General features: G+C 39.8%; 1 protein-coding gene and 1 long non-coding RNA gene across 3 annotated transcripts in view; one reads left to right on the top strand and one right to left on the bottom strand.

Annotated features, from left to right (window-relative positions):
• Positions 1-16,004, bottom strand: part of PPP1R2 (protein phosphatase 1 regulatory inhibitor subunit 2) — a 42,913-nt gene extending 26,909 nt beyond the window's left edge. Inside the window, exon 1 of one of the 2 annotated variants that reach the window (XM_037037495.1) lies at positions 15,566-16,004. In XM_037037495.1, coding sequence (XP_036893390.1) covers positions 15,566-15,693 — 128 coding nt within the window. In that variant the 5' untranslated portion in view covers positions 15,694-16,004. The remainder of the gene's footprint in view (positions 1-15,565) is intronic. The other variant, XM_037037496.1, reaches the window with a different exon arrangement.
• On the top strand, positions 15,408-26,557 carry LOC118980844 (uncharacterized). Its single transcript, XR_005065229.1, has 3 exons — positions 15,408-15,491; positions 26,264-26,371; positions 26,456-26,557. It is a non-coding gene; the product is annotated as an uncharacterized LOC118980844 (long non-coding RNA).
• The last annotated feature ends 223 nt before the right edge of the window (positions 26,558-26,780 follow it).

Raw genomic sequence — 26,780 nt, 5'->3', positions numbered from 1 at the left:
GATCCTGCTGGCCAGGATCCGCATCAATGCTCAATGGAGAAATATAGAGCTTTCCCATTAAGATCAGGAACAAGACAAGGATGTCAGCTTTCACCACTTTTATTCAACACAGTATTAAAAGTCCTAGCCTCAGCAATCAGACAAGAAAAAAAAAAGACATCCAAACTGTAAAGGAGAGAGCAAAACTGTCATTGTTTGCAGATGACATGATAATGTACATAAAAAATCCTACAGACTCCACCAAAAAACTACTTGACCTAGTAAGTAAATTTGGCAAAACAGCAGGATACAAAGTCAATACTCAGGAATCAAAGGCATTTTTGTATACCAACAATGAAATATCAGAAACAGAAGTCAGAAAAAAAAATCCCATTTCACATAGCAACAAGAAAAATAAAGTATCTAGAAATAAACCTAACCAAGGAGGTAAAAGACCTATACTCAGAAAACTACTCAACACTGAAGAAAGAAATTAAGGAAGACACACACAAAAAATGGAAGCATGCACCATGCTCATGGATTGAAAGAATTAACATCATCAAAATGTCTATACTACCCAGAGCAATTTATAGATTCAACAAAATCCCTATTAAAGTACCAATGGCATATGTCACGGATATAAAACACTTCAAAATTTTATATGGAACCATAAATAACCCTGAATAGCTGCAGCAATCTTGAGAAAGAAGAACAAAGTAGGAGGGATCCCAATACCTGCTATTAAGCTGTATTACAAGGCCATTATAATCAAAACAGCCTGGTACTGGCATAAGAACAGACACATAGACCAATAGAACAGAGTTCAGAAATACACCCAAGTCTCTAAGGTCAATTAATATTTGGCAATGGGGGAAGAAGCAGAAAATGGAGTAAAAACAGCCTGTTTAATAAATGGTGTTGGGGGATCTGGACAGCTAGATGCAAAAAATGAAACTCGATCACCAATATTGCAAGTAATGAAAAAAATGCCTACAATCAAGACTAGAAATCAACCTACACCACACACAAAAATAAATTTAAGGTGGATAAAAGACAAATATAAGTGTTTAAGACACCATAAAGAAATTTTATGTTTTCCTTTAGGAATTTTAAGACACTATAAAATTCTTATAGGAAAACATAGGCAGGAAAATCCCAGGCATTCCACAGAGTATTTTCAACAATATATCCCCTAGAGCAAGAGACATAAAGGAAAGAAGAAACAAATGGGACCTCATCAAATTAAGAAGCTTCCGCAGGGCTAAAAAAAAAAGCATTAAAATGAAGAGAACCAACCATACGGGAAAACATATTTGCCAATGATACCTCGTACAAGGGTTTGATCTTCAAAATATATAAAGAACTCACATGACTCCACTCCAGAAAGACAAACAACCAATTTAAAAATGGGCAAATGACTTGAACAGACATTTACTTCTCCAAGGAGGACATATAGAGGGCCCATAGACATATGAAAAGATGCTCACGATCACTAGCCATCAGAGAGATGCAAATTAAAAACACAATGAGATACCATCTCACATCAGTCAGAATGGCCATCGTACACAAGTCAACAAACAACAAGTGATGGAGAGGATGTGGATAAAACAGAACCCTAGTGCACTGTTGGTGGGAATGCAGACTGGTGCAGCCACTGTGGAAAACAGTATGGAATTTCCTCAGAAAAGTAAAATTGGATAAAAAATCATATGATTATGAAAGGAATTGCCTTTCGACTGGGCAATTACACTGCTGGCATTATATCCTAAGAGCCCTGAAACACCAATCCAAAAGAACCTATGCACCCCAATGTTCATAGCAGCATAATTTACAACAGCTAAGTGCTGGAAGCAATCTAAGTGCCCATCAGTAAATGAATGGATAAAAAAACAATGGTACATTTACACAATGGAGTACTACACAACAGAAAGAAAGAAGGAGCTCCTATCCTTTGTGACAGCAGGGATGAAACTGAGAGCATTATGCTAAGTGAAATAAGCCAGGTGGAGAGGGACATACCATCTCACCTTTAACAGCAACCTAAACAACAAAACAAGCAAGCAAGCAAAATATAACCAGAGATACTGAAATGAAGAACAATCTGACAGTAATCAGAGGGAGTTGGGAGAGCATAATGGGCAAAGGGTTTGCACAAACAACCATAAAAGACACATGGACAAAACCAAGGGGTAAAACCAAGGGGTAAAACCAAGGGGTAGAACCAAGGGGTGGGGGTGGAAGCAGAACAGGGAGATGGGGATGCCTGGGATGGGGGTTAAATGTGGCAACTGTAATTGAATAAAATAATAATAATTTAAAATCCTATCAGATGTTACCACTGGCAAGCATCTTCCATTTAGTAGGCTGTCTTTTCATTTTGTTTATGGCTTCCTTTCCTGTGCAAAACATTTTTAGTTTATTGTAGTCCCATTTAATCATTTTTCTTTCATTTCCCTTGCCTTAGAAGATATACCAGAAAATATACTGATATGTGAAATGCCCAAGATTCTAATTACTATGTTCTTTTCTAGGAGTTATGGGTTCAAATCTTACATTTAAGTCTTTAATACATTTTGAGTTTATTTTAGCATATGGTGTAAGAAGGTGGTCTAGTATCATTGTTTTGCATTGATCCGTCAAATTTTTCCAACACCATTTACTGAACAGACTATCTTTACCCCACTGTACTTCCCTCTTCTGTCATGTATTAATTGACATGGGTTTGTTTCTGGGCTCTCTATTCTGTTCCACTGACCTATGTGTCTGTTTTTATGCCAGTACTGTGCTTTTATGATTACTATAGCCTTATAGTATCGTTTGATATTAGGTAGCATGATATCTGCAACTGCTTTTTTCCCCTTAAGACTGCTGTAGTAATTCAAGGTCTCTTGTGGTTCCATATAAATTTTTGGATTACAGTGGTATGTCAGTACTCGTCATTAATTCATACTGATGAGTGATGAGTAAGTGGCAATTGAAACATTTTTTCTTGTGGGGTAGCACTGTGTCTCAGAGAAGTTATAGCAATTCCTATGAGTAGCCAGCACACGTAGAGGGTTGTAACATTTTTTTTCCTCTTATAATGCGACAAGTACGAGATTTGATGAGTTCTAAAGCTAGCGAGTACCAAGTATTTTTTATAGTTCTGTGGAAAATGCCATTGGCATTTAGACAGGAATTGCACTGAGTCTATAGATTGCTTTGGGTAATATGGACATATTAATAATGCTAATTCTTCCCATCCACGAGCACGGTATATGCTTTCATTTATTTGTATCTTCTTTATTTTCTTTCTTGAATGTTTTATAATTTTCTGAGCACAGATCTTTTAACTCCTTGGTTAAATTTATTCCTGGCTATTTTACTTTTTTGATACAATTATAAATAGGATTTCCTTAGTTTTCCTTTCTAATACTTCATTATTAGCATATAAACATGCAACTGATTTCTGAATATTAATTTTTGTATCTTGCTACTTTACTAGATTCATTTATCAGTTCCAGGAGCTTTTTGGTAGAACCTTTAGGATTTTCTGTATACAATATCATGTCATCTGCAAATAACGAGTTTTAGTTCCGTTTCAATTTGGATGCCTTTTATTTCTTCTTCTTCTTATCTGAGTGCTGTGGCTAGGACTTCCAGTACTATGTAGAATTGGTGAAAGTGCACATCCCTGTGTTCCTGATCTTAAGAGAAATGCTTTTAGTTTTTCCCCATTGTGTACAATGTTAGCTGGGAGTTGGCATTTATGTTGAGCTATGTTCCCTCTCTGCCCATTTTGCTGAGAGTTTTTATCATTTTGAGGTATGTCCACTCTATTCCCACTTTTCTGTGAGTTTTTATCATAAATGGGTGCTGGATTTTGTCAAATTCTTTCTCTGCCTCTACTGACATAATCATATGATTTTTTATCCTTCAGTTTGTTTATGTGGTATATCACGTTATTTGATTTGTGGATATTATACCAACCTTGTACTTCAGAAATAAATTCCACCTGATCATGGTGTATCATCTTTCTAAGGCAGTGCTGAATTGAGTTTGCTAATATTTTGTTGAGAATTTTAGCATCTATGTTCATCAGGGACATTAGCCTATAATTTTCTTTCTTTGCAATGTCTTTATCTGGTTTTGGAATCAGGATAACACTGGCTTCATAAAATGAGTTCAGGAATCTTTCCTCCTCTTGAATTTTTTGGAATAATTTGATTATTTCTGTAGGTAAATTATTTTTTCTTTTTTTAATTATTGTTCTATTACAGTTGTCCCAATTTTTCCCCATTGTTCTCCCCTGCTCTCCTGACCCCTGCTCCCACAGTCAATCCCCACCCTGTTGGCACTGTCCATGGGTCATTTAATACTTGCTCTTTTAACTTGGAATAATTTGAGAAAATTAGGAGTTTGTCTTTCTTTGGATGGTTAAATTCACCTGTGAAGCCATCTAGTCCAGGACTTTGCTTTTTGGGAGTTTTTTTGATATTGTTTCAATTTTGTAATCAGTTGGTTGTAATCAGTCTATTCAGATTTTCTCTTTATTCTAGATTCAGTTTTGGAAGACTGTAGGTTTCTAGGAACTTACCCATTTCTCCCACATTGTCAAATTTGTTGGCATATAGTTGTTCATATCCATTTAATATTTTTGGACCACAGGTAACTGAAACTGTGAGAAGCAAAACCATTGATAAGGGGATACACACATGGGACAAATCTACTTAAGAGAAAGGGAAATGCTTTATAAGTGCTTTATAAACACCCATTAACATCCACTCAACAAAATATTTGCACAACTACTTAGGTATTAAATAATTAATGTCTGATTGCAAACCTTTATCTACCCAATAAAAAGGACACCAAAGACTTCTCTGCCAGCCAACAATATGTTGTCACACGTACAGTTTATCACTTGATTATATATTTGAAAATAATACTACTTTAAAAATAATCAATGTAGATGTTATACAGATTCAAATCATATCTTCTGCATTTGGTCCACACTGTTGAGGTTTAAATGTAGTTAATTCCAGCTTTCCCAAATCTACCAATATCCCGATCCTGAAATGTTCTTTAAGAATGCCATACTTACATTTTAAAATTATATTCACTTCTCTATCCTTAGAGTAACCTTAAAAATTACATGTGTCCGCTCTTGGCAGGTGAGCCTGACTTTATGTTCTCTGCCTTTCTACCCCTAAAGGGCCCACAGTGTCCTCATTTCAGGATAAGTGCTTTTTTCCTTCATATTTTTATTGTGGTAAAATATACCTAAGATAAAATTCACTATTTTAACCATTTTTAAGCATGTAGTTCTGTGGCATTAAGTATATTCACATTGTCGTGCAAACATCACTACCATCCATCTCCCTAACTTTTTCACCTTCCCCAAATGAAACTCTGTACCCATGGAACACTAACTTTTCACCCTCACCTGCACCCCAGCCCCTGGCAATCACCATCCCATTTTCTATCTCCATGAATTAGACCATTCCAGGTACCTCATGTAAGTATATTCATAATCTGTCCTTTTGCAACAGGCTTATTTCACTTAATATCTTCAAAGTTCACCTATGTTGTGGCATGTGTCAAAACTTCCTTTCTTGCTATTTCCCTGTACACTAAAGTACTTTTGGCTACAACTTCCTTTCAAGATTACCTACCTTTTGTTTTATTAACAAACAAAGGTTGGTCCTGGCCCGTGTGGCTCAGTTGGTTAGAGCATTGGCCCACAAACTGAAAGGTGGTAAGTTCGATTCCTGGTCAGGGTACATGCCTGGGTTGCAAGTTCAGTCCCTAGTGGGGGCTCATACGAGAGGCAACTGATCGATGTTTCTCTCTCACAATGATAGTTTGCCAGGACAGACATATCTGGATTACATTTTACTAAGAGCTTTACAGTTTACTCCATGTTGCCAAATAGCTTTTTAAAAAGACGACTCTGTGTAAGGACCCCAATAATGACTAAAACTTTGCCAGGATTGGGTATTTGTACGTGTTTTCCAATACTGAAGTATAAATAACTATTTAAAAGCTTTTTTGTGTTTTTTTTGCTCATTACTTAATAAATAATATGAAAGATGCTTATTTTATTTTGTATAAGCTATGTTTAAATCCTTTGCCTATCTACCGGAAACCTCTTATAAACTTGTAAGAGGTTTAATCCATATTATATACAACCCAAAGGTATACATAAGGTATAGACCACTTCACATATAACACCAATTTTTCCCAGTTTGCTATTTAATTTACATTCCACAATAAACAGAGTTAGGTTTTATATATTTAAAGCTTCACTATTCTTTAACACAATACTAAGAGAAAAAGAAATCCTTAGAATTATTCAGTTCCAAAGATGGTAACAGTATCTTGCAAAAACATGAATTTAAATAAAGGCACAAAACAACGGGCTCCAAAGGATGCTGGGACTTCTTAGGTGGAAAGTAATGAAACAGAAAAAACAACAGAGTACAGTGGATATGGAAATTAGTATCTCCAAAGTTCTGGCAGAATTAATATTATTTGTGGAGTAATAAAACCCAAGGAATGAACTTGAGTTTAATTTCAACAGTATCAGGAACTGTTCCTATGACATTTGGGTTATTATCTCCACTTACCAAAAAAAAAGGGGGGGGGATCCACCACTTACATTGCAGATCACCCGTGAGAGTAAAAGTACCTGTTAGTTTTAGTTTCTCTCTTCATCTTGGATGAGTGGTTTTCCTACAGCCTACATCTGGTCCAGAAAAAGTCACCATTTCTTACTTCCATTTATGATAGCTCATATGATGCCATCTCAAAGACCTACTCATACTTCCTTGTTTTTTGTCACTTGTTCATTTTGATAACTTTAGCTGCTCTTGGAGTAGAAAGCATGATTTTGCTTCCAAGTATTAAACTTTAATTGCACATTTTAAGAAATGGTTCTTCCTTTTAATGAAGATGCAATTTATGTAGGTTGACAAATTACACGACTTTGATGCCTGACACCATTCCTGAACTATTAAGAGTAAGACTTAGCAATGAAAGTAATTTGTAAACAAAAAGTCACCTTTAGAAAGTTTTACTCAATGAGCCTTTGACTGTATGACATATCCTTTTAGAGGCAGAAAAAGACAAAGTTAAAGTGTGTTTCTATAAAATTTAAATACTAAAGGAAATTAATCCAAGTGCAATTTTTTTTCAGGCAGAATTTGCCTACATTACCCAAGACTCTATAGAATTTGAATTGAACACAGTGATTCCAAAGCATTTTGTGTAAAACCACTGAGATGTGCAAAAAATTAATTTTTATATTTATTTGCTGGAATAACACTAACATTTGAGGTTGAGATACTGAATTAAATATTTTGCTTTTTTAAAAACTCATTTAATAATTAAACTAGGCATGAACATAATGAATAACTCACTGGCAGTCACAGAACTTATAAGTAGCAGACAGGATCCACACCCAGGCAATTTGGCCCCTGATAAATTACTACCCTATACACTTCTCACAAAACAGCTTTAGTGACATTTAATATCATATTTTCAATAATCCAAAATATACACTGTCTTATTTTAATGTCTCTGAAAACAGTATATATCTTAAATAGATGTCATCTTATAATTGTTAGTATTTTTTTTCTTTCTTGGTGGTACATAAAAGCATGGTATAGCTTAGAGTCAACTTTATCAGTTGTTTTTGATAAAATGTACATACTTACTAGATCTGTTACATTAAGATCAGTGATTCCCAAATGTTTTTCATCTTATGGCATACACAAACTAATTATCAAAATTCTGCAGCACACCAAAATGATATATTTATTTTGTGGATCATCAAAAAGTAAGTATAATCTATTTACACTGGATGGCTATTACTGTGTTGGCTATTTTCATTTTTAATTTGACAATCTAAAGGAAAAGGGGTCAGTGCCCCTGACTAATCAGCTTTGAATGTTTTAAAATTCTGGCATACCAGTTGAAAAATCGCTGCATTAGATCTTTACCAGTTATGTACTATATTCAAGTTGTCTTGGTAGAATGGGAATCCACAGTCACAGGAGGTACAGTTCTAATTATCTGAACAGTATGTGGCAATACAGTGAAATTTATCTATGCCTAGTTATGTGGATCTGCAGATTCTATCAGTTTTTTTTAAAATATTTTATTTATTTATCTTTAGAGGGGGAGGGAAGGAGAGAGGAAGAGAAACATTAATGTATGGTTGCTTCTTGTGCATCTCCTGCTGGGAACTGGCCGGCAACCCAGGCATGTGCCCTGACTGGGAATCGAATCGCGATCGTCTGGTTCGCAGGCCCGCGCTCAGTGCACTGAGCTACACCAGCCAGGGCCTTCTATCAGTTTTTAATGGTACCTGACAAACAGTACCTGAAGAAACTAGTCACTAAAGATAACAGTACAAGTACAAAGTATAAAGAGAATAGAAAAGTAACAGCAGAACCTGACTAGTGTGGCTCAATGGATTGGACATCATAATGCAAACCAAAAGGCTGCAGGTTTGATTCCCAGTCAGGGAACATACCTGGGTTGTGGGCCAGGCCCCAAGTTGGGGGCATGCAAGAGGCAACCAATTGATGTTTCCTTCACACATAATGTTTCTCTCACTCTCTTTCTTCCTTCCTCTCTAAATTACTTACTTAACTTAATCAATAAATAAAGCAGAGACATAAGAATATGCTTTGACGAGAACTGTATTAAAAAAATTCTAAAAACCATCTGAAATATGGCATTATAAAAACCTCACTTTTAAGTGTATATTTAGATTTGAGATATTATCTAATAATAATATATGTATCTATACTATAAATAAACATTTGAACTTATTCCTACTAAAAAGGAGCACAATAAATGAATAAGACAATTGAACTCTAGCCTTAAAAAAAATCCTTTGGACCCTGGCCAGGTGGCTCAGTTGGCTAAAGCATTGTGTAGTACACCAAAAGGTTGCAGGTTCAATCCCTGGTCAGGGCACATAGGGGAGGCAACCTATCGATGTTACTCTCTTACATCATTGTTTCTCTTTCTCTCAAATCAATAAGCATATCCTTGGGAGAGGATTTATTAAAAAAACCCTTGGTAATGTCTCTTGTTAAATAAAATGTTATATTAAAATATTCTCTTACAATAGATGGCAGGGGGGAGCCTAGAATGGTGTGCACAGAAAAAAAAAGAAATTACCACTGCATTTTACATGATAAAAGCACCAATAAAAAGTATGGTTATTTGAATTTTCTGCATTTGCAAATAAGGGTACTTGCTGAAATTTATCTGTAATCACTTTCTCAGTCTCTCAAGGACGTGCACAGAGCAAAGAAAAATTTAAGTTGCTCAATGCACATTCACAGTTGAGGTTAAACAAGGAGATGCTTTATTTGTTGTTTCAGTTCTCATACTGTAAATAGCAGACTTTTTGAAGTATATTTAGTACCATGTTGTTTGTTTTTGGGGGGTGAACTTGCTATTTAAAACTGCTCCCAAGTGTAGTACTGAGGTGCTGTTTAGTGTTCCCAAACGCAAGAAGGCTGTGACGTACCTTATGGAGATAATATGTGTGTTGGATAAACTTCATTCAGGATGAGTGATAGTGCTGTTGGCCATATGTTGGATGTCTTTTTTAAAATTATATTTCACTGATTATGCTACTACAACTGTCCCAATTTACCCCCTCATTGCCTCCCTCCACCTAGTACCCCTACTCCCTCAGGCAATCCCAACAACTTTGTTCACGTCCATGGGTCATGTGTGTAAGTTTTCTGGCTACTCCATTTCCTATACTGTACTTTGCATCCCGTAGCTATTCTATGACTACCTATTTGTACACCTTAATCCCTTTAGTCTTCACATATCCCCAGAGCCCTTCTCATCTGTTAACCATCAAAAAACTCCATATCCATGCTTCCAATTCTGTTCTTATTTGCTTGTTTTTTTTAGATTCAACTGTTGATGGATATGTATTTATGCCATTTTATTGTTCAAAGTTCTGATCTTTTTCTTAAATAAGTCTCTTAACATTTCATATAGTGAACATATAACAAGGTGATGATGAACTCCTTTAATATTTTTTTGTCAGGGAAGCTCTTTACCTGCACTTCAATTTAAAATGGTATCTTTGCTGGGTAGCATCATTTTGGGTGTATGTCCCTACTTTTCATCGCTTAGAATATTTACCCTTCTACCCTGCAAATTTTCTTTTGAGAAATCCACTGATAATCTTATGGGAACTCGCCTGTAGGTAACTAACTGCTTTACTCTTGATGCTTTTAAGAGTCTCTCTTTATTTTTAAATTTGGCATTTTAATTATGACGTACCTTGGAGTGGGCCTCTTTGCATTCATAGTTTGGGACTCTCTGTGCTTCCTGGACTTGCATGTCTACTTCCTTCACCACATTAGGGAGGTTTTCCTTCATCGTTTTTTCAAACAGATTTCCAATTTCTTCCTCTTTCTCTTCTCCTTCTGGCACCCCATGATGAAAACATTGGAACACTTGACATTGTCCCAGGCTGCTTACACTTTCCTTGCTTTTTTGGATTCTTTTTTCTTCTTGTCCTGTTATTAGTTATTTTTTGCTTCCTTATATTCCAAATCATTGATATGATTCTCAGCTCCATCCTGTCTACTGTTGTATCCCTGTAAATTGTTTTTTATGTCAATTAGTGTATCCTTTATTTTGGGGGTTGGGGTGAACATATCCTCAAGATTTTATTGTCACATAATAAAACAAAAAATGAAGCTTAGCACTGGTTCAATTGGACCTTTCTCTTCTTATTTCTTCCCAGTTCAAAATGCTTGCATCTCTTAATACCAGCATTCTCTTAGATCTGCAGTTGGGTGCAACACATTCAAGCCTCAGCACAATCTTCTTTGTGGTTTTAGCCTTTTATTTGGAAATCGGCAGTCAGCCTGCCATAACCGCTCTGCTTCTGTCATAATGCTACTTTTCCCTGCACATACAGAGAATCCTTGCCCATCTTGTACTGTGTTATCTTGTAGGGTTAATGCTTGCTACACTTCTTAGAGAAAGTCCGACGGCTTTTAGGAATGTTCACCATGGTCGCAAGAGCACTAACCACATGGAAAGGAAGTGTATCCTTTGTTTCTGACTGGACCTTTTCTATGCTGTCTTTGATAAGTATCTTGAGCTCTGCATCTAAAAGGTTGCTTTTCTCCATTTTGTTTAGTTCTTTTTCTGGAGTTTTGATCTATTCTTTCATTTGGGCCATGATTCTTTGTCTCTTCATTTTGGCAGCCTCCCTGTTTGTTTCTATGTATTAGGTAGAACTACTACCTGTCTTGGTAGTATGGCCTGTGGTAGTAGGTGTCCTGTAGGCTCCAGTAGCACAGCTTCTCCTACCACCCAAAATTGGTCCTTGAGGTGCGCACTCCAGGTGGGTGAGTACTACCTCCTCTTATAGTTGGGCCTTGATTGCTGTTGGAGGGTCAATCAGAGGGACTTACCCATGCCAGTCAGCTGCAGGGGACTGGTTGTGACCACTGACCACCAACCTCGACTTTCCATGGAGGATCAGATGTGCAGGGGCAGGATAGTGGTGTCTGATGTGGTTTGTAGCTGTCCATGAGGTATGAAGGTTCTGGGATTTCTGGGTGGAGCAAGCCTAAGTCAGCCCCCACCTGTGTTCTGCCCAGGGTCTCTCAGCATGAGCTATAAAGTAATTTGCAGGTGGCTGCTATTTGTACAGAGTTGGAGGTTCCCGGTGGATCCAAGCTGTGAACTTAGACTGGTTGTTGCTAGTGCCAGACCTGGGGCAACTTAACAAGTGGTATGGGGGCTGGGGGACCATTGAGGCTGGTTGTTGCTTGTTTGAGAGGATTTAGGAAGATGTGTAGAATGAGCCAAGACCAGCCACTCACATGGAAAAACCACTGTTAACAGTTTGGGTGGGCTCCTAAGTTGGTAGAGCTGAGTCTAAGGCAAACACCAGGGTGAGGCAAAGAGTGCAAGTCATGTTGATGGAGTCCCAAATATGATATCTGCCTGCCAGCTCTGTGGGGGGGATGGTTCAGAAAAGGAACACTGGCCCCTGCCTGCCTTTATGTCTGAGAGAAAGCTGTCCCCTAGCTCTTGCCCTGATGCCAGATACTTCAGTTCCTCCTTGTATGCCACTGGTACCTTTCATGCTGCTACGCTGGGGCTGCAGATCAGAGGAAGTGAGTCTGAAGTCTGTGTGCAGGGCTTTTAAGAGGAACTTCCTGGGAATCCAGTAGTTTCTTCCACCTACTCAATCCCTGCTGGTTTTTATAGCCAAAAGTTATGGGGACTTATCCTCCTTGCACTGGTACCCTGGTGTGGGGCAGGGACTCCTTGCTTCCAACATATCCCTACTGTGAATTTTTATCTACCACATGTTGGGTGTGGAACAGCCTGTTCTGAACCTCCTGTCCTCCTACCAGTCTAGATGGATGTGGTTTCTTTAATTCCATAGTTGTCAGACTTTCATTCAACTTGATTTCTGACATTTCTGAGTAACAGCTGTTCTATATTTTAACGGTAATTTTGATCTGGTTGTGTGAGGAGGTGAGCTGTGTTTACCTACATCTCTTTTTGACTGAAAGTCAAAAAGACTTTTTCATTTTCACTGACTGAAAAGTCAATGTCTTAAACAGAAACTATTTTTAAAAAGTTATATGCTGACTGGTCGATGAAAATGCGAGCAGTGGCTTACAGAAACCTAATTTTTGCTTCCTAATCATTGCTTCCTCATGAACTTTCTAGAACATAACTACCAAAAATAACCAGAACTCATTGACAGCCCTGGTAAAGAACCAGTGCTAAGCACTTCCATCTCATTTTCATATTAACATGAGATTTTTTTTGCTTTATACTGTTTCAAGATTTAAAGTTAGACCTCTACACTTACTATTTTATGAATTTGAAGCACAATGTAATTGAAAGTTACTTATTTTCAGTTCTTTTATATAAAAGGAGAAATAGTAGTTATATTTAAATTAAAATTATACATTATGAAAAGTTTGTTTCAAATGTGCTCATCTATACTTTTATTGTTTGTGTTCAAAGAGGCTCATAAAATTGCTAATATTGTTTGTATGAGCCATGACATATATACATAATAATGTCTACTATACAGTTAACCCTTGAACAACACTGAAGTTGGGGTGCTGACTCCCCCAGAATTTAATTACTAATAGCTTACTGTGACCAGAAGCCTTATCTATAACAAAATGGTCAATTAACTTTCTTAGTATATTTAATATTATTACATACTGTATTCCTAAAGTAAGCTAGAGAAAATAAAGTATTATTAAGAAAATAACAGGAGAAAACACCCACATACAAGTGGAGCTGTGCAGTTCAAGCCCATGTTGTTCAAGGGTCACTGTATTACCAATAGAATTAGCTTTCCGCTTTACAGTCACATACAACTGATCATGGAAAAAGCCTATCTCCTTTTATTACGTGGAGCAAAACATCATGAACCTCAATGAATTAGGAAGTGGTAGCTCCCTTTAAAAACAGAACTAGCCCTGTCTGCATAGCTAAGTTGGCTAGAGCACTGATCTGATATACAGCAGGGTTGCAGGTTTGATCCCTGCTCAGGGTATGTACAAGAAACAACTGGTGAATGCATGAATAAGTGGAAGAACAATTTGATGTTTCTCTCCTTTTCTCTATCTCGCTCTAAGATCAATAAAAAATAAAATAAAATAAAAGACAGGACTATAACCCTCTAACTAGACAAATCAGTTGAAGTCACCAACCTTGTAAAAGGTCCCATTGGAGTGACACCTGCCTTGCTAGCAGCTCCTACAGAAGGAGCAGCCCTATGTAGGTGAGTCAGCCTAATACAGTGGCTTTCAAGGTAGAAAGATCTGGAGGTAAACCCTAATTATAGAGAGACCAAGCCATATGTAGAGTGAGGCCAGGTTTTTATGCCAGATCAATGTTGGGAATAAAAGAAGTTAAGAAAGCAGAGAAAAATGGAAGAAAACTCTAAGCTACTTGGTAGCCAAACAAAAATCAAAGTTCACACTGGAGAATTGCAAAAACATAAATGCTAGTGAGAACTGTACTCCTGCTGCCAAGACACCCTGAAGCTCCATAAAAGCCTTCAACAGTTTGTTTTGATTTTTAAAACTACCTCTGTCTTCCTGTTATACACTAGGTTCTGGAGAGATTCTGCTTTTTGAATCCCATGACCTACAACTATGGACCACCGCTCCATCCCCATTTGAAGTGGCTTATCCCATATAGAGGTTAGAAAATTGTGTTAGGGAATGTAAGATTCAAGCATTCAAAAGAGTAGGGGTGGGGGAGTTGCTAGATGAACTAGTCCTTTCCAACCCCCAAGGTCATGATTCTAAGTTGTGATCCTACTTATGTTTTCTTCAAGGTAATACAAATCCACATAAATTTACTATCACTGAGTAGGAGCTCCTTTTATAGACCTAAAATGGCTCTTCAAACAGGTGTGCCCTAGTTCCAATATTCTAGGGTTTCCTGAACATCCTCATTTTACCTTTATGACTACAGATTTCAGTAAGTTTTCTTAAGCCTTATTTTCAAAATGTAGAGTCCTTATATTTTTAGTATCTTATACCAAGTCCCATAGCACTGCTATTCCACTGGGTTATCAGTGCTATTTTTTTCATTGAGCATTCCTCCTTACATATCTTTCTCTGTATGTAAGCATCTAATTAATCTCACTCTTTTTAAAAGGCTGATATGTTGTTTCATTATACAGATGTACCACAATTAATATTTCACCAGTCTTACTAATGGACCTTGGGTTGCCTCCTGTATTTATTACATATAGTGCTATGGGGTCAATGTCTTTTTACATGTGTACCTGTAAGTATGTAAGAGTAACTAAATTATCACTGGATTATTTTCAATTGCTACTTTCTTAACTGTTTGAGATTAGATACGTCTTCCAAAAAGAACAAAGACTAGAAAGCACTCAAACTCTGGCTGCAGGCCCAAATATAATTAACAATAAGTAGTCTTCCATTAAATACGGATAAAAAAGGCTCCGGAAATTTTGGTTCCTCTTAGGTGTAGAAATAATGACAAGCCAGGACACGAGAGTGTAAGTGCAGCATGATGCTTTTGATAATGTTAACGTAAAAAGGAATGACTGTTGAAGGACAATTAGAAAAATGAAACTGTCTATTTTTTGGAAACTAGAGTTCCCAAGCCAAGGGTTCCCTAGCCAAGAAAATACTTTAATTATTGAAGAATTTTAGATCCCTCGGACACAAAGTTAAGAAATAAAAAAAGCTTAGCAAGTGAAGCTTTTAAACTTCAAATTGATTCTTAATGTTTCCAATACCCCAAAATACAAAGATTATGACGTGTGGTTTTAAAATATTATATATGCGTATATACTTAAAAAAGAGAGAGAGAGATGAACGCGTCATAGCTACTGCCTTCTTTAGAAACACTCCACCCCCCAGGATGGCCAGAGGAGGGGGACCGGGGTGGCATAGGAGCCACATCCACGCAGCCTCCCCGCACGCTCGCGCTCAGGATCCGGGGTCGAGGTCGGTAACCGCAGGGAGGGCGAGGGGCTTCCCAGGCTGACCAGGGCCGCGAGCGGCCATCCCTCGAGACTCACCTCAGGTCTTCGTCGACACTCCTGCCAGGCTGCTGCTGTTCCGCCGAGGCCACCATAGAGGAAGTCGTAGAGCTCTTATTCTTCAGGATTCCCTTTATGGGCCGGTGCGAGGCCGTCGAGGCCGCCATTGCCCGCCCCTCCGGCGGTCGGCTCAGGGTCGCTGCTTGGCGTCGGGTCCAGGAAGGAAAAGGTCTAGGCGCGAGCCGAGACTCGCCAGGCAGCCGCCAAGCCCGCTTGGGGCTAAAGCGCCCTCACCTGCTGTCGCAGAGACGGTTAGCGGGGTCGTTCTCACGACACAATGACCCCGACGCTTTGGCGTCCAGCCGGCGCGGCTGACCGCCCTACGCCCGCCTTCAGCCACCAGCACTTTAACCGCAGCTGGCGGAGAGAAGCCAGCTTATTGCCCAAGCGCGGGAGCGACGCCGACGCTGAAGCGGACGAACAGGTCCCGCCCTCTCGCGATATCTAGGGCGGGGGCGGGGCAGAACAAAGCCAACATTCTCGCCCCGCCCCTCCTGGCCCTCTCTGCAGGCTTGTCGGTACCATTGGTGCTGGGGCACAGGAGTGTTTTATAGAACATCCTGAGAGAGGGGTTCCTGGCTTGCTTCTGTATAGGGTTGTAAATATCCCCAAACACCCTCATCCCCACCACCTTATGAAGTCCATATTGCTATTTCTATGTTTTATAGAGGGGATAACTGTGACATATTTGAGCCTATAGAGGCTCAAAAGGTGACATCATTCCTCAAAGATATTAGCTGACTTTCACAGTAATAGGGCTCCTTTTTTCTTCCGTTTAACCCACATGAAGAGTTTAACTCTATTACTAAATTGTGGAACATCAGCATTGAAATGACCCTTGGAGATCTATTGTGAAATCATAGAATATTGACTTTTGTGAAAGCACAATATCAACATTGAAATTGTCTAATTTATTGTCAGAAATAAATTTTGGAGAAATTGAAGGACACAGGGGAAATGACCTGGCCACTATTGTCACACCATTCATCCATAGTGTGTGTTCATAGGACTTAAGATTTGTGTCTTCTAGTCTGATGTTTCTGCATTTTACCACAGTCTCCTTCTGTGCTGGTAACTCCATGGAAGGAATTACTGGCAGAAATTTCTAGAGTCGTGGTTTATAATGTCTTTCCCCCTAAATCTTGGAAATTCACTTAAGGTAACCATGTGTGCAACCCTGAGTGAAATAAGCCAGAGCCTTGGGAGCTCTGTAGGTCTTTGTGAGAATCTCAAAGAAGAAAAACAAAAAACAAAATCCTCAAACACACTTTCCAAGTTTTTCTGTGTCTGGGTGTAAATAAAAGATTCCAGGAAGGACTTTGATATAGAGAAGGAAAGAGCTTAAGGCTCTAGGGTGTTAGGATATATATGTGGGTGTCTGGGTTGGGAGTGCTGTGGATGTCATGAGGGGAACTGGTTCCATGGAGTATAGGGAAAGGCTGAATTCTGAAGCCCTGGGAACGAGCTCAGAACTCTGCTGTATCTAAAGTCAAGGGAGGGCCAGCAGAGGGAGTGGTGTCCACTGTAGCCACCCAGACTCTCTACATGAAGTGTCAGTCCTGGAGTTGTACAGATGGGAAAAGAGGAGGTCTCAGTGACTTAGCAAGTTGCTTCCTGTTATGTGTTGAATTGTGTCCCCCTAAAATTAAGCTATTTTGAAGTTCTAACTGCCAATACCTCAGAATGTAACCTTATTTGGAAATATTATAGTTGGAGATCAAATTAGTTAAATTAATATTAAGTCATACTGCAGTAGGGTGGGCCCCTAATCCAATATTACTAGTGTCCCTATAAGAAGGTAGACATGTGGAGACAGATGAGGAGGACTCCTTGTGATGACAGAAGATTTGAGTGATGTGTCTACAAGCCAAAGAATACCTGGGCTACCCAAGGCTGAGAGAGGCATGCAACAGATTCTCCTCTAGGACTCTCAGAAGGAAACAACTCTGCTGAAATCTTGAGTTTGGACTACAAGACATTGCATTTCCATTGTTTAAAGCCACCCAGTTTGTGGTATTTTGTTTTGGCAGCTCTAGAAATCCCATCCCCTCTACTCCTACCCCCAGTCCCCAACTACTTCATTATCAGGCTTTTGCCCTACCACTTATTCCTGAGCTGTCCTCTTCAACATCCTTATGACAGGCCAGAGCAGAGCAGACTAGTCCACCCAGAACTGGCCCTTTAGCAGACCAGCCCTCTGTGAATTCACAAACTATTAGGTCTGAAAAGGGCCTCGTCAATCCCACCAGATAGCTATCCAGTCCCTTCTCCAATAACCGCAGTGGCCCAGAGCTCACCACTGCATAATGTATTTCATTTTATCTTTGGACAGCTCTAACTAGGAAAGTTCTTCCTTCAGTTGAACTGACATCTGGTCCCCAGCAATGTATGGCCACTGGCATAGGGGGTGAGAGGAGAAAATGTGGATGGGTGAACAGCTATCTCTACCTTACCGCAGTGGCAATAATCTCACTCAAGTCTCCTTTCTCTGGGCTTCAAATCTCATCTTTCTTAACGTTCAGGAGCAACGTTCAGTTCATTGTCCTTAGAGAGCTTTTCCTCAAGAACAATTTCAGGATTCTTGAAAGCGATTCTGTTTTAATTGCCTGGCCCCAGTCTGTAGCTGAGTTCCCGTCATGGAAAGAAATGGAATGAATGCTGACTGGTGATAATGAAGGGGAAGTGAGCAGGCAGGACAGAAGAGCAACAACTGCCAGTTAGAGGCCTTCACAACTAACTACCCCATGGTACCTCCCTCTCCTGGCCTCACCCCTGTCCCTAGGCACAAGTTTCCCATTGTTTAGTTGATCTGACCATTCATTCTGACAGTCCTGCACAGCCCCTGAGGCAGAGACACGGTTCTCATTGTAGGGGAAGCAGATGGACACCTTCCTTCCTGGATCCTTTTTACTTTTTTACTGCAGGTTCCAACACTTGCTTCTCCTGCTCTCTCAGCAGGAGCTGTGGTGAGCGGTGGTAATCATGTCTTCAAGGGAATACATAAAACCTCCCTTCATGTTCTAAATTATTGGGCTGATTTGCTTTGTTCCTGCTTTGGCCCAGCTGTCACCTCCCTGAACCTAACTGTGACTGGGCCCTTAATTAAACACTGACTTGCTTTGAGACCCTCTTGTGAAAAGGGCTGCCACAGTATGATACAACGTGTTTTATTATAGTTAATAAAAAACACTGAACAGGAGGTGAGGAAGAAACTGAACAACCTTGAAAAATGTTTCCCTTATTAAAAGTTAAACTTTTGCTTCTTGTATTATTTCTTCTACTCCCAACCCCACTCAAAATGAATACAGAGGTAGAGGGCTTTCTTAGTGTTTAAAAAACTAATAAAATATAAGATTGTGAGTTTTGGTACAGCTTTTCTTTATATTATAGTCATTGAACCACTTCATTCTTAGTGTGGCCCAAAGAAGCTATTGCCAAATGCCTGTAAACAGAACTTACCCTCTACGCCTCTGCTGAGATCTGCTCTTGTTGGAAGTCATCTGGACCAAGCCCTAAATTTTGCTGTATTTGTGTTACATTTCTTGTATGTCCAAGAGATGAATTGTGCATGAAATCTTCCACTCTGCTTTCAGTTTTTGGAGGTAGCTACTGAGCTCAAGACAAATAGTGTATATTTAAACACATCTGACTATTATTTCTGTTTTCTTCTTGAAGATTTCATCAGTTGTCTGATTCAAGGCTATTTATAGGGAAGAGGAGAGAAGGCACTTTTAACATATTCCCTGAAGTGCCTGAGCCAGTTGACTCCCTGCTCATCAGCATAGGCTACTGAGGTCAACAGTACTTGGTTTCTCACCAATAACAGAACTCCAAAGCTGAAAATAGCTTCTATGGCTGGCTCCACTCCACCTGCCTAAGTCATCAATCAGAGTTCACAGAGCAGAAATTTGTCTACCCCCCACCTCTGGAAAAATACCCAAAGGTTGTGACTTAATGACCTCTGAGTCAGCGACATCTCTTTCCTTGCTAAGAATAATAGCATGGGGTTCTACTCTTTTCTTTATCAGATAGTCCCTCTATGGGACAAGAAAAATCACAGATTTAGTAGGACAAGATAGAAATTCACAGTAAAAGGGGCCAGATTATTCATTTATTTATTTATTATTTTTTAACTAGCATTTTTCTTTTTTTAATATTTCATTTATTTTACTTTTAGTGAGAGGGGAAGGGAGGGAGAAAGAGAGGGAGAGAAAATCAAATGGTTGCTTCTCATATGCCTCCAACTGACAACCTGGTCTGCAACCCAGGCATGTGCTCTGACCGGGAATAGAACCAGTGACCTTTCAGTTTTCAAGCAGACACTCAGTCCACACTGAGCCACACCAGTCCGGGGGTGGGGGGGCAGATTATTTGAACAAAATACAGAAAGTATTAAAAAGAGAGAAAGAGAAAGCCAAGGACAAATATGAATCATTTTTTGTTGACAAAATGGCTTTGGTTTGCAACTGTGGTTGTCTATCTCTTTTCTTCAGAGGTATCTACCAGGATTCCTGGGCCTCACCACAAAAGCCTTCAAGTTACCAAATTCTTTTCTGAGGAGATTGCACATTTCTAGGGTACACAAAGATTTCATTAGCTCCTAAGTGTTTCCCACCATTTAAAAACTAGTTAAATCAAGGGAAGCTAGAGAAGTAGTTACTTTGTTCCCAAAGCCTATCTGACGAAAATTCAAAGAAAAAAGAAGGCAAGGTACATAGTATGAAGGGCCTTGGAATGATAAATAGGAAATGTTTGTTATTTTCTTGGCTAAACTGCAAGTTTCTCTTGTGGTTGGCAGAAATCACTCTGTTTTTCTTCTTTTTGTGTGTGTGACTGTAAATTTTCTGTAAGTGTCAGCTGATCTGGTTTGTAAACTTTGTGAGAAATGAGAAATGCTCTTTATTGTAATTTTATTCTGCTAATTTTGGCTGATTCTAGTGCATTTTATTATTCTGTGAACTCATAATGGAATAAGGAGTACAAACTTTTAATTCAGAATATGTGTGCTGTTAAAACCCATGTAGTCATTGTTTACAATAGGAAGACTTTTTGCTTTAATATTGTGTTTATGAACCTTATATTTGTTTTAGTTTGAAATTTCTCAAATATGTAATATTAGTATTATTGGTCATAGAACCAATCTCCATTTTCTTTACTGTCTATTCATCTTCATAATGCTCTCTTACTACAAAAAAATTGCTTAAGTAATGAACTTTCATTTAAAATTCAGTTCCACTTTGCCAGGTAAGGTGTTAGGCACAGTGCAAACAATTAGCCCCTTTTCTCCTTTTGTCTTTTGCTCCAGGAACTCACTCTTCAGTGACTGCTCATTGCGTAGCATGAAGTCCAAACTCCTTGGGTCTTCACAAACTGGCACCATCTGTTTTTCTAGGCTCCCTGTCTTTTCACACCCATTTTCTTTCTCCCTATGTTCTTCGCACCAGTCAAACTACCCTTGTAAAGGGCCAGAGCACACCATGGTCTTTTTTTTATGCCTTTACTAATCTGTACAAAATGCCACCGCTTATTCTTGCCCTGGAGTTACCCCACATCAAAGGTTGCCTCCTTCCTTATTTCACTAAGGCAGTTAGTCTTTGGCTCCACTGAGACCCTAAGGAACAGTGTGCATTCCTCTATCTCATAGTATCATAATTCCCTAGGTATCTGTCTCCCACTGTGGCCTCTTTGGGAGCAGACACAATTCTTCCCAATAGCATAACTTAATGAATGCAGTGCCTGTCTATGAGAAGCCCTTGATAAGTGTTCGTTGAATCAGTGAATAAAAGAATAAGCAGTTGTAAAATTTCATCCCCAAATAATGGTGTCCTTAGGCATTAAAAAAGGAAGTTACGTCAATAGTCAGTCAAAAATCTTTTATTGAAGGCTTTCTGTGTGCCAGGCTCTTTTCTTGGTCTTGACTATTCCTTGGTTCCATAAATTGAGCTACAGCAGGTATTTTCTTTCTTTTCATTCTAAGTTCAAAGCACTTACTGAAAAACAATGCTGTGTTACTACACACACACACACAACACATACATCTAGTTTTAATTAGGGTCTCTCTGAGTTGTGGTTCTGTGCTCTCTGAGAGCGATGTTGCTGTTTTCATGAAGAATATCATCCTATTTGTGTCAGTCAGGTGTTCAGAATTCTTAAGTGTGCCTATGCTCTGGATAGGATTTCAGACCCTCCGTGTTTTCCTATGTTGAAGGCAGGTGTGGGAGGTCTAGAATTCCTTAGGAGGAACCACAAAGCGCTCATAAGAGCGATTGGCATCCAGTTGTTTTTTTCTCCATGGACTGAAAGTCGGGAGAGAGCAAGGTACTGGAGCCTGTGGAGAGAAGCCCATGCTTGGAAACAAGCACCTGGGGCCAAGTGGGTCAGTGGAATGTGCAAACATTTCTATCTGTGAAACACAAGGTAGAAAATGCTGAAGTATTCTGGTTATTTTAAAATATATCTTCGATCAGGAACACTCAAGAGCACAAAGAAATTTGTTTCTCACTATTTCTAAATATGGGGTTTTCTAGGCAGCATCATAAACCGAATTGAATTAAAAATGAAACCAAAATGAAAACTAGCTTTGTCTCTAGAATTTTTTAACACTGGCTCCAATGATGTTGCAGTTGTAAGTTAATAACTAGAGTGTTCTTTCCTTTTTAAGTATTTTTTTTACATTTTATCTATTTATATTCAGAAAGAGGACAAGGGAAAAAAATCAATATGCAAGAGAGAAAGGTTACCTGTTGCACACCCCCAACTGGGAACCTGGCCCGCAACCCCAGCATGTGCCCTGACTGGGAATCAAACCGGTGACTTTTTAGTCAACAGGCCAGCCCTCAGTCCACCGAACCACACCAACAAGGGGTGGAATGTTCTTTCTAATTGCCTGCCAATAAGAGTTACCTACTTGGAAACCCAACTCTGTCCAAGATAGGCCTTAGTCTATATTAATTTTATCTTAATTTTATGAAGGTCTGTCCTACCCCTAATATTCTGACATTTTAAAATACACTGCACAGCTCTGCTTGCCAAAGGCAATTGCATTCGCCACATTTCAGGTTAGAGTCCAGTAACATGTCTGATTCTGTCCTAGGAATGACTCAGTCCAGGATGGTGGAGCTTTATGTGTGACCAAAGCTGAAACTCACTTCGATTTTACTAGATCCCTTCAAATAGGAAATAATGAATAAGGGATATAATCCCTCATACTCTTCCAAGGTCAAAGAGAACATATTTTAAAAAGTTAACTGCTTTTGTTTCATGTTTCCTCTCCTTTTATAGAGGGACATAGAAACAAAGAAAATTTATAGAAAGTGGTCATGGAGAAAATCTTCCGATTAATCAAGTTAGCACACATATTAAGTATGATATTATATTTCTTGAGGGATTAGAATAAAATAAAATTAAGTCAATACTAAAATAACTCTAAGCAGAATTGCACACAGATGTGGTTTGTTTCCCCTGTATAAGCATTGAACTTTATTTTTAATCTTCCCAGGGTCTGGGACCTGGCCAAGCCCTTTCCTCCAGGGACAGCAGCTTTCAGGAGCCAATTAAGCCAGTGGAGCTTCTTTCCTACCTCAGCTAGTTTTCAGAGAGTTCCAATGGCCTGGCGGACAAGCCCTTTCACACCCCAATGCCAGTTTCACTTACCGGGGCTCCCATTCCTGTCATCGTCAGCCTCCCTGGATACCTAGCCTCTTTCTCCAGTGTCATCTTCAGGCATCCCAGTGTTTTTCTCCTCAGCCCTGTCTGCTGGGCACTCCAGCACCCATTCCTTACTAACAAACCACTTTTACTCTAGGCATAATCAGATTATTTCATAACCAAAATGATGTGGGCTGATTTCAACAAAGCAGAAAGGAAAAAGGCCAGCAAAACGGTACAGGTTCATATAGTTCACAGAGTCCTCTGACATACCAAATGCCACCCCTTTCTGGGCTCACTGGGGTGGACCTCAGGGTGCTCAATGGACAGGGAACACTCTAGAGGCTCTGAGGAGTAGCTGCTTACCAAGTGGTGTTATTGTGCTGGTGTAGGCCTGCTGAGTCTAGCCCGTCTGAGACCCCAGATGACTTTCCAGAATGTCGCCTGTGCTCTTCTGGTTTTTCTCTCCCACATGGCTGGCAGTTCATCCCTGTGCCATGGAGCACAGGAATGGGAGGGGGGTGGGCTTTGTTCTTGATTCTCAAGGCTGCTTCCTTCATCATCACTCCCCCTATCCTGACCTTTTGGGAACTTCCCTGCCTGGTTTCTGAAGCTATAACTGTCCCCCTGCCCCCTGACTAAGGCTGACTGAACCACTTTCAGACCATAAGCCACTCAGCTTATCTCCCTGGCAAGGGCACTGCCTCTGCCCCTTTTACTTCACCCTGCCTGGTCCCCAGTGCATGATAGGTTAGCCAATGACAGGTAAGATGCCTCAAGGGAGGGATGACCTCAGACACGCACGATAATGAAGGGAAGGACTTGGGGCACTATAGCAAAAGGGGATGATGGACCCTCACCCCTTGGCTTTGACATAGCCTGAGTACTCATTCTGTCTGCAAGAAGTCTCCTAATCTCTTGCTGCCTTACTTCCCCTGCCTGATTTAAGCCTGAAGCAATGACAGAGGGTGGTACAGCCATGTGCTGGAAAGGACAGGTTTCCCAGGGTGATCAGGCCTAAGAAAGAATACATAAAATCCTGTGAAACCTGCTTTGATAAGAATGCTTTCAGTTTTCTGGTAAGGATCCAAGCAGGAAATTAGTTTGTTTCCCAAAGTTTTATAGCCCCTTAGCTAACTGACCCTGACTCAGAATAATTCCTTGTAGTTCTTTGTACGCTATCTGTTGTTAGATCCTTACTGCCTGACAATGATTGATGAGCTTTACCTGTATTCCTGTGAAAACTGAACCCAATAAAAGTCCATGGAGGAAAAGGTTCCTGGCCCTTCTTCTGTGAGAGATTGGCCACCTTTCCTCCCCAAGCAGACCATGTCTTGGTAGACTTACTCTCATCCGTGGCAGCCAGTGGGGCCCTGTGGGTGGAGACCTCCCACATCGACCCACGCTCACCAAGATAAAACTCCTTCTTGAGGCACATGTGAGCTACTGTGCATCCCTATCAGCCCCTTTCAGTCCCCTCCATTTGTAAGCTCCTGCCAATCTCCACATTTCATCAAGAACTTTGGCTTATTTTTTCTCATTTGAGAAATATTTATTAAGCATCACTGTGCCAAACAGTACACTGTATGCACAGTGATGTATTGTGCATACAATCGTGGAAGACACGATTCTTGTCCTTAATGATAAGCTCATAGAAATGAAGAAATATAAAACAAAGAGTTACCAGACAAAGCTTTGCTCCTGTGGCTCAAAGGATTGAGTGCCAGCCTGCAAACTGAAAGCTTGACGGATTGGTTCCCAGTCAGGGCATATGCCTGGGTTGAGGGCCAGGTCCCCAGTTGGAGGCAAGCAAGAGGCAGCCAATCAATATTTCTCTCACACATAGATGTTTCTCTCCTTTTCTTCCTTTCTCCCTAAAAACAAATAAAATATTTTTTAAAAAAGAATTACCAGACTAGAAAGTGCCTTAAATGCACATACAGTATGATTTCTAAGCATGAAAACATGAACACAGGGAAATGGTTGGAAATGGCCACAATTTTCTGTGGCCTCTGTAATAAAGTACCATCAACAGAAATGTATTAAAACAACAGAAATGTATTCTCTCACAATTATTGGGCTAGAAGTCTAAAATCAAGGTGTCAGCAGGGCCATGCTCCCTCTGAGACTCTGGGTAGAATTCTTTCTTCCTCTTTCTGACTTCTATTGCAGGCCACCAGGTCTTTGGTATTCTTTAGCTTGCAGCTGCCTCCAGTGGCATATGGTGTTCTTCTTGCGTGTTTCTGTCTTCATATGGCATTTTCTTCTTGTAAGGACACCAGTCATATTGGATTAGGATCTACCCTAGTCACTATATCTGAACTTGATTAAATATGCAAATATTTATGGGTATTTATAAAGTCACATTCACAGGTAACAAGGGTTAAGACTTCAACATATCTTTTTGGGGCACACAATTCAACCCATAACTTTTGGGCAGGAAGGAAAGCAGGAGAATGGCCAGAGAAGGCAGGCTGGACAGAACTGGTGAGCTGGAGTTTTTCAGCTAGAACAGGGGAGGGAGAAGAGTCATGTAATTTGGAGTGATGTATATGGACTGAGACCAGAGAGGAAGGCATCTTTGAGAAAGTGCATGTGGTTTCTCTGGCAGAGGTAAAGGATCTGTGCTCTGTCATGGCAAGAGATGATCCTAAGATGTAGTAGAAGCCAGGTCCTAAATCTAGTCGTCTTCCCACACATATGTGCCTTCACTCCCTTACTTCCCCGTGTGGCTTCCCCACCACTTTCCACATCTAGTTGGTTCCTAAGTCCACCTGATTCTGCCTCTTACAAATATCTTAAAACTGCCTAATCCTTTGCATTCAGGTCCTCATTATCAACTGTGGGTCCTCCCACTCTCATGCTCACCCATTCCCTCTCCATCCTCTTCTGTTGCCAGAGTCATTGCTTAATATTATCAGCTCCACCCAGAGGAAAGGTGTTGGGCAGGTGGTAAGGGAATCCCTACTGTATAAAGAATGAGGTTGCCTTGGCCTGCTGCCTGAGCCTCACAAACCCTTTCTTCACCAGACCCTGGAATCCCCTGCAGCCACCTGAAGGCAGAGCATTTGCTTCCAGGAGGATTTGCTTCAGCCTCTGATCTGCTCTTTAGGGAAAATTTTCACTGTGAATTAATAAGTAGGTATTCTAATTATACTTTTTAAATGCAGCTTAAATTACTTCTTAGATTTAAATCCTTCAGCCACTCCCCTTCACTTTCAGATTGAAGTCTAGACACCTGGTCAACGTTAACAAGGCTGTCGGGGATCTGACCCTTCGCTCCTACACAGACCCTGGACCCCAGATGCTGCTGAATTCTTTGAGTTCTCTTGTGTGAGTCTTTTTTCTGCTTAATGCTGTCTTCTCGCACTCCTATTTCTAGCTAACTCCAGTTTGCTCTTTCAAATGCAGCTCAGAATTTGCTTCTGAGTGAAACTCCCTCACTCTTCAGGTAACCTTCTTCTGTGTTCCTATAATGACCCATTCTAATATCAATTACAGCTTCCCAATCCTATGTGGTCTCTGAATCCTACACTGTTACGGTTGA

This window comes from Sturnira hondurensis, unplaced genomic scaffold (assembly GCF_014824575.4).
Source record: "Sturnira hondurensis isolate 20B ecotype Veracruz unplaced genomic scaffold, ASM1482457v3 Scaffold0023357, whole genome shotgun sequence".
Taxonomy (NCBI): domain Eukaryota; kingdom Metazoa; phylum Chordata; class Mammalia; order Chiroptera; family Phyllostomidae; genus Sturnira; species Sturnira hondurensis.
This window is presented reverse-complemented; position numbering and strand designations above follow the sequence as displayed.